The sequence below is a fragment of the Alligator sinensis genome, unplaced genomic scaffold (genome assembly GCF_000455745.1).
Source record: "Alligator sinensis unplaced genomic scaffold, ASM45574v1 scaffold998_1, whole genome shotgun sequence".
Classification (NCBI taxonomy): domain Eukaryota; kingdom Metazoa; phylum Chordata; order Crocodylia; family Alligatoridae; genus Alligator; species Alligator sinensis.
In genome coordinates this window covers 188,509-196,156 of record NW_005842630.1, presented here as the reverse complement: position 1 = coordinate 196,156, position 7,648 = coordinate 188,509, and the positions used below count along the sequence as shown (strand labels likewise).

The 7,648-nt window shown below is 55.6% G+C and overlaps 1 protein-coding gene across 4 annotated transcripts; it reads right to left on the bottom strand.

The window, feature by feature from the left end:
* Nucleotides 1-2,531: 2,531 nt before the first annotated feature.
* Nucleotides 2,532-4,913, bottom strand: NDUFS8 (NADH:ubiquinone oxidoreductase core subunit S8). 4 transcript variants are annotated; one of them, XM_025215212.1, is made up of 7 exons: nucleotides 4,810-4,913; nucleotides 4,487-4,539; nucleotides 4,334-4,396; nucleotides 3,936-4,025; nucleotides 3,498-3,670; nucleotides 2,912-3,040; nucleotides 2,532-2,722 (listed from the first exon to the last, which is right to left on the bottom strand). In XM_025215212.1, exons 2-7 carry the CDS (start codon nucleotides 4,524-4,526, stop codon nucleotides 2,591-2,593), a joined length of 627 nt encoding a protein of 208 aa, XP_025070997.1. In that variant the 5' UTR covers nucleotides 4,527-4,539; nucleotides 4,810-4,913; the 3' UTR covers nucleotides 2,532-2,590. The 4 variants fall into 4 exon arrangements, with proteins under 4 accessions (XP_025070997.1, XP_025070998.1, XP_006033484.1 ...); XM_025215213.1 differs by having other exon boundaries at nucleotides 4,762-4,847; XM_006033422.3 differs by lacking the exon at nucleotides 4,810-4,913 and having other exon boundaries at nucleotides 4,487-4,704.
* Nucleotides 4,914-7,648: the final 2,735 nt, after the last annotated feature.

Here is a 7,648-nt window from a genome sequence, read left to right as displayed (position 1 = left end):
AAGCGCCGCAGCCGCCTCCCGGGTCAGGCGCCCCGGCTCCACGTGCCCGGCCCTCGCCTTCCCCCAGCAGCAGCCGAGCCCGGGCCGGGCCAGCCCCGCCGCGGGACTCCGCTTCCCCCCGCGCCCTGGAGGAGCTGCCTCAAGCGCTCGCCCGGGGCCATGGCTGGGCCATGAGTCCTGACAAGGCCCGGCCCCCGGCCGCTTCCGCAGGGTCTGCCCAGCCCGCCAAGTGCTTGGGACTGGCTCCAGGCAATCGCAATCACCCTCTGCTGAGGGCCAAGCCAGGACCCAGCGGGGCCCAGCCCCAGCATAACAGTCCTGCTGGGACAGCCTCCTCCTCCTCCGGCGCATCCTTGTCCTGTACTTGACCAGGAAGGAGGTGCCTAGAGACTGTGGGGCCGCTTTCCTCTCACTTGCCCATGCAGGTTTCCTGGCAGAGCACCAGTGGGCAGCGTCCACCAGCTCCATGGACAGCCGGGGGGCTCTGCTCAGTGTCCCCATCAGGCACACTTAATTTCATGCTTTGCCCCTTTGACCCACACGACACTCCGATCCTGTTTTTTTTTTCCATTCGTTGTCCCAAGAATTTAGTTCAATTTGTCCATCAGCCCCTGTAAAAAGGGGCTATGAGTTAGCCAGGTGGGCTTTGCCCACGGTAATCGGATACACAAATAGACAGGCACATCCTTGACCAAGCTGCAGGGCAAAATTACTTCATGGGCAACTTGCCAGGGCATGCTAGTGGGCAGGGTGGAGCTGCACCTTAATGACCAAAGTACATGTGCACACTGTGCCTTCTGTCCATTTGATGGAGCGGGTGTCAGCCTAGTGCTATATGTATATATTTTGATGCCCGAGGTGCAAATCTGCTCTGCTTTCTACTTGACTTCAGACTAACGTGGCTAACTACATCTTTTTGCTCATAGGCCAGAGATGGGATGGCTGGGCTTAGAACAGAGAACAGGTCCAAGCTGGATTGAAGCACCAGGCCAAGGCACTGCCAAGGCAGAATGGCAGGAGAGCAATGGCTAAGGACAGCCTGTGCCCCTCCTAGCCAATTGCAAGCCTTGCTCTTACCTTATTTTGGCCTCCTAGCAGCTTTGGCCTCATAAGCTGCCTCCAGCTGGCATCTGCAGATGGCTCCAGTCATGCATACCAGGTCCCCCCTAAGACTTGATTCCTCACAGACCACATCACAAGGGGTGTGGGGGGTGGCTTTGCTAGAGGAAGAAAACAGTCACTTCAGCCACTACTCCCTGTTGCTTCTCTGGGTGTAGGGAGGTTACTCAATTCCCAGGGTCTGGCCAGCGTGCTAGAGCAATCCTGGCTTCTTCACAGTGGACCAAGCAGCATAAACTGAGCTATTGGATAGGCAAGCAGTGCCCAGCCCCACCTGTACCCCTCCTCTCTATGCCAAGCTGCTCCTGGTCTCAGGTCTCCCCTTCCACCATACTCAAGAGGAAGAAGTTTGGTCTACACTCCATAGCTGGGCTGACTTGATCAGCAAGAAGAAATCGGGGGGGAAGGGAGTTAAGAAAGAAATTTTACACATACACTCTGTCCAGGACAGAGCTATGCCAGCAAAGCCCCCAGTGCTAGCACACCCCTGTAGGCTGAGGACTTCTGCTAACTTGATATTCTCTGAGGGAAATGATAGAGCAAAGCCTGCAGAAAACACAAGCCAGGGAACCCAGCAGGATTTATCACAACTATGCTCCCCTGAATAGAGCAACTATCAGGAAGGCATCTCAAGGGAAGATGAGGACCAATGGGCATAAACTAATAGAGGGTACATTCAGGCTGGATATAAGGAAAAAATTCTCTGTAAGGGTCACCAGAATCTGAAACACGCTCCCAGCAGAGGTGGTACAGTCACCCTCCTTGGAGCTGTTCAAGACAAGGCTGGACAGGCACCTTGCTGAGCTCATCTGAGCCCAATAACTTCCTGCCTACGGCCGGGGACCAGACTTGATTGTACAGGCCCCTTCCGGTTCTATGATTTTATGTTCACAAGCAGCCCATAGTTAGATAGCTCAGACACTGAAGGTTGTGAGAGCCTAGGTCAGGATGCTGTAATGCAAGGGCAGGCAAAATACAGTCCACAGGCTACAGCCAGCCTGCCAGTCCATTCTATCCAGCCCACGGGACCCCTAAAAAATTAGAAAAGTTGTATTTATCTGGTCTAGCTGCCTGGCAAAGATGACAGGCCTGTAGGACCCAGGGGGAGCCAGCTGTATGCAGTAGCAATGCCCACCTGGCCCTGCTCCCAGCCTCCTTTCCCTGCCCCAGCAGAAGTATCTGTGTACCACAGCTTTGACCACTTCCCTGTATGGCTACTCCTGCACCATGTGGCCCCTGGCTGCACTGCCAGACCCCGGGGCCAGGAGCGGGACAGTATATGTGTTCATAGGGCAAGTCCCACACACACACCCCCCCACCCCCCCTACTGTAATCGGACTGAATACACAGACCCACACCTTCCTAGTGCTATTTCCCTCCCCCCCAATCACAAGCAAACTCAGGAAGCAGAATGATGGGTATAGGCCCTTTATTGGAGGGGGTGGGAGGCAGGGTGCAGGAGGGCAGTCTGTCACCGGTACAGGTAATCTGCTTGAATGTTGGCAGCAATCTCAGCCTCCCACTTGTCCCCATTATTGAGCAGCTTCTCCTTGTTGTACAGCAGTTCCTCATGTGTCTCCGTAGAAAACTCAAAGTTGGGGCCCTGAAGAAACAAACACGAGGCAGTTTCCACCTGAGCTCCAGCTGCCAGCAAAGTCCCCACTTTCAGCCCAAAAACCCAGTCCCATGGAGAGGTGGACTCCACCCTCCAACCCAACACAGACCCAGACATGGGTTACAAGCCCCTGACTTCTCCAGGGCACCAGTCCAGCACACAGGCAGCTGCTCTCACCTCCACAATGGCATCCACTGGGCAGGCCTCCTGGCAGAAACCACAGTAGATACACTTGGTCATATCAATGTCATAGCGGGTGGTTCGCCGACTGCCATCAGCTCGTGTTTCTGCCTCAATTGTGATTGCCTAGTGGTGGTGGAGGGAGAGACATGATCATTCCCTGATGTATCACCACAAGGCTCTGCATCCAATCCTGAGGCTGCAGGTTGCCTGGGGCAACATCCTCCAAACACAGGAGCTCAACACCCACTGCTCCAGGCAAGGGGAGGGCTAAGGCTGCAGTCCAGATAGGGTCAGGACCAAGCTGTGTCACCAATAGCATGGTTGGCCTAGCTTTGTCATGAGGGTTGGGGTGAGCAGGAGGGCAATGCAGCCCTGAGTTCAGGGTGCAAGCTGAGGGTGGGCCCCCAAAAGGGAACTAAACCAAAGGCCCTGGGAAGGGGTTATCCAGCATATCCCACAGGGCTACCAGTCACACCAGAGAAGCCAGTTTAGGAAGAGCTATGCTGCAGACAGGACTCTAAGAGGGACCCAGGGGGCAGGGGAAGGGTGGGGACAAAAGGTGTGACCCGGAAAGGCCCACCTGGGCTGGACATATGGCCTCACAGAGCTTGCAGGCGATGCACCGTTCTTCACCAGATGGGTAGCGACGAAGGGCATGCTCTCCACGGAAACGAGGGCTCAGGGGGCCCTTCTCAAAGGGGTAGTTGATGGTGGCAGGTTCTCTGAAGAGGTAGCTCAAGGTCACACCCAGGCCTAGAGAAGAGGGGAGAAAGCTATGGTAGCACGGGGGTGAGAACGAGAGATGCCAAGCACAACCCAGACCCTTGCTCCACCAAACAAGGCTCTCCCCAGCCATTTCACAAGAGCTGGGGCTTTCTGCCTGATGGCTCCTTCCCCCAGCAGGCCCACACATCCTTCCTTGCCTTCAATGTCTATCCTGACACCCCCAACCTTCACTCCAAGTCCCTGCCACCAGAGCTGACCACAGCCCAGCACCACATCAGAGCGTGCCGTTCACCTCGGATGAGCTCTGTCCACAGCAGCGTCTGGGCAGCTCGGTCAGTGATGGATTTCATGTCCATTGGGTCCTCCTTTAAGTTCACATACTCTGCAGAGGACAGACAAGCAGTCACCACCCCACAGGCAGGAGCAAGGTGAGGCGACGGAACGCTTCATCCTTGGGGGCAGCACCCCAACACCACAAGTCAGCACCTGGACAGGCTTCAAGCATGTCCCGAGGCCCCTCCGTGGGCCTGGGCAGCCTGTGGGGAAGTCGGAGAGAGGGCTGCCCGCCCCCCGGGGAAGGAGCTCTGGGTACAGTGTCCAGCAGGAGACCTGGCTGGGACTCCTTGAGTCGACTCCAGGCGATCCCTGAGATGGAGAAGGGCGCCCGCCCGCGGCTATGGCGGTACTCACTGTAGCTGGTTCTTGGAGCTGTGGTGCTGAGCGCCCGCGCCCGGCCGAGGCCCGCCGGCAGCCCTGGGAAGCGGAGCAGAGGGGGGGGACACAAGCAGCCTCAGCCCCGCTCCGGGTAGGGGAGGGGAGGGGAGGGAAGCGCTGCGTCCTCACCTGCGAGGGGGACTCGGCGCAGCAGCCGCAGCGTCGCCATGCTCCGCGGGGTCCTGCAGCGGGGCGGAGATATGATCAGCACCCGGGCCGGGGTCACAGCCCAGGGAGACGGGGACAGGCCCCCACAGCGCGTGCGCACCGCGGCCGCGCAGGCGCAGCAGCGTGCGTCCCGTGAAGGTCCCGGTGACCGAGGCCGGCCGGGCGGGGGCGCGGGGGAGAAGGGGGCGGGGCGAGGCCGGGGCGGCGGTACGTGGGGACAGGGACAGGGACGGTACCGAGGCCGAGGCCGGGGCCAGCGTCAACAGGGCCACACAAAGACTCACTGCGCAGCACTACGCTCCCACGTTCCTAAAAGCCGCAAGCCCCACGGGCCAATCAGCGCCTAGCTCGTCTCTCATTGGCTAGAGAGCAGAGTGGGGGAGAGGCAGGAGCCCTCAATCCTCAGCTTGAATTTGACGAAACCGGCCTCGGTGGGGAGCTGATTGGCGACAGGGCGGGCTCACGACTGATTGGCCGCCGGGGAGGCTCGGGGGGCGGGGTCACCCCAGAGCGGCTAAAGGATTGAGCAAAGGAGGTGACACTCGGAGCGGCCGAGCGGATTGGTGGAGGCGGCTTGGGGCGGGGCTAAACCGGAGCACCACCACGGGGGAGGATGGCTGCAGCGATTGGTGGGGTCTGTGGGACGTTACGTGGGGGCGTCCGAGCCCCGATCCTCCGGGCTTGGGCCTGCAAGTAGGACCCGTCAAAGGTTTTGGAAACATCTGAAGCGCCAGGTGTGGGTGAAGGATGTTTGCTGGTAGTAGGGCCACTTATGGTGCTGAACTGACTCTTGGATTTGTTTTGTCTAATTTGGCCTGGAATACGGAAAATTTAAATAAAAAAATCCCCCAAACTCTCGCCCCCAATGCTGCCCGCAGCCCAAGTGGCTGCCTCAGTCGAGCAGAGGGGGAAGGTCCTGCCAAGGCAGTTAGCTACATTATTCCTGGTCTGCGGGAAGAAAGAAAACATTTGCTGATCCGCAGGGCTGTGGGTTGCAGGCTGTTGGTAAACTATAGCTGCTCTTCTGCACAACAGCAGCAGAGTCTCCCAGTGCCTGAAGAAGGGTGCTTGTGCCCAAAAGCTTGCAAAGAACTTTTTTCCAACTAGTTGGTCTAACAAAGGCTATCACATCTACCCAAAGAACCTCGTCTGCCCTTGGTGGTTCTGTCATTCACAGTCCTGCCCCCTTGCCGTGTGTGTATTTAATCTCTCAGCATCGCCCAATTCAGTAGGTGCTAGCCAGGTCACCAGCCCACAGATATGCTGTAGTAACCATTTCAGGTTTAATGCATTCAAAAGAAGAAAAATACAAATGATTGTTCTCAGACCTGGTCAGAACACGGGGGTGCTGTTAGGGAGAGGGGGTGTTTCCCTGCACCCCAAATAATTGAAATAAATTTAACATTACTTCAAGCCAGGGAAGTTTTAGGGCGGTTTAAACTACTGAAGATTAGGAAGAGGGACCAGCTTCTCCTGGCCAGCAGTAGAAGAGCTGCCATCCAAATGTACCAGATTTTCGTAAACCACTGGCTGAACAGCATGTCGAAGAATGGAGGAGACTAGCAGTGTGCAGAGGCAGTCACTGGAAAACTCCCGTGTTAAGAAATCTCATCAGCCACTTGAGTTTCCCCCAGATGAGTTCTCAAGCATCACCAACCAGGATGGGAAGTGCTGGGGGTTATTTGGACTAGCATTAACAGGATACAGAAGCAAATCAATGGCAGAGCTCCCCATCACATGCAGCCTGGCCTAAACAGCATGATATGAATGGGAAGCAGCAAAGGGTATGTCTGCACCTTGTTCCCAGAGAGAACATACCCAACCAAGTGTTCCCACATGTGCACTCCAAACCAGTGGTGTAACTAGGAGGGGCAGTTGGGGCAACCACCCCATCCCCCCACCAACTTGAAGTGGGGTGCAAAAAAAAGTGGCTGCTGCTGACAGCTGCACGTAATGGCAATTGGAAGTTCCATTTTGTCCCAGGCATGTCCCAACACTGCTGCTTCAAACCTGGAAATGAGGGGTTGAAGCCTCTGTGGATGTTCCCCCACAGCTGCTCCCAAGACCTCTATTTCTAGCACTCTTGGGAGAAGCTATGTTTCTGAGCTGTAATGTAAGTGGAGCAGATGGGCAGGGTGCCCATCCCTAGGCAGCAGTATAGACTCATCCCAGGAGGCCAAGTTTGGACCTCACCATGTGACTTTTTCACTTACTACTGCCTCAGACAATTTTAATTTGAGCTGTCTGGGCCCACAGTGTCATGCTGTGAGTTTATAACAGTGAGACAGATTTGCAAGAGAGCATCATAGGATGAAACACCTGCAATCCTCCTTTTTTGCTCCCTGCCTGTAATCAAGTCTGCTGCAGATCAAAATATAGCATCAGGTACTTGTTTTTGTCTTTCCAACTTAGAACCCAGTTTGGACTGCATGTGGCTGGGATGAAAAAGGAGGCCACAGGGAAATGTTTCTTTCCTCAGCTGAAGCTAAAGCTGAATACAATTCCTACCACTGCAATAATTGCATCAGTCATCATCATTCAGGAAATCACTTGTTTTGCAATTTTACTCTGTAGAAATAACAAAAATGGTGATAGTCACTCCCCAGGCTCTGTCTCCACTGCCACTTTTTCTCCATCCCCAAATATATCCTGGAAGCATGGTCCCATCTGACCACATGGCCCTTTTGGGGGCCTGTTCCAGCATTGTGATCTACTCTGGATCCGTTCCTGTTTTTCCTTCCATTGGGCCCTCCTTTGCTGCCATCTGCCTCCCAGCTAAACATCAGCCTTCCTAGCTCAGGGGATTGCCATAGGTACTGCAGGCTCTGTCCTCAGAGTGGTAATGAATATTTGGTCAGACCCCTCATGCTAGGGGCCTGGAGGCAGGGAAGGAGGACTGAACCTGCCACTGACAACTTTTGCTTTGTGGCAAAGAGCCTTTGAATTTGTCCTTAAAAATGAGGCAACCACCTGGCTCCATGCCCTCTGCCAGTCTCCTGGAGCTGCTGTCACACAACTGATTCTTGTGCATTCACCCCAAGTTGTGCTGCTTGCTGCACTCACCCAGAAGTTGACTGGAGCAGCCCCTAGGACAACCTGCTCTCCATGTTTTGGGTTTGAGGG

Bases quoted from the DNA above. Each gene is read 5' to 3' on its own strand.
- NDUFS8 (XM_025215212.1), bottom strand. From the start codon at position 4,526: ATGGCGACGCTGCGGCTGCTGCGCCGAGTCCCCCTCGCAG. The intron at 4,026-4,333 runs GTGAGTACCGCC...TGTCCTCTGCAG, and splicing joins AGCTCCAAGAACCAGCTACA to AGTATGTGAACTTAAAGGAG. The intron at 2,723-2,911 runs GTGAGAGCAGCT...TTGTTTCTTCAG, and splicing joins CAGTGGATGCCATTGTGGAG to GGCCCCAACTTTGAGTTTTC.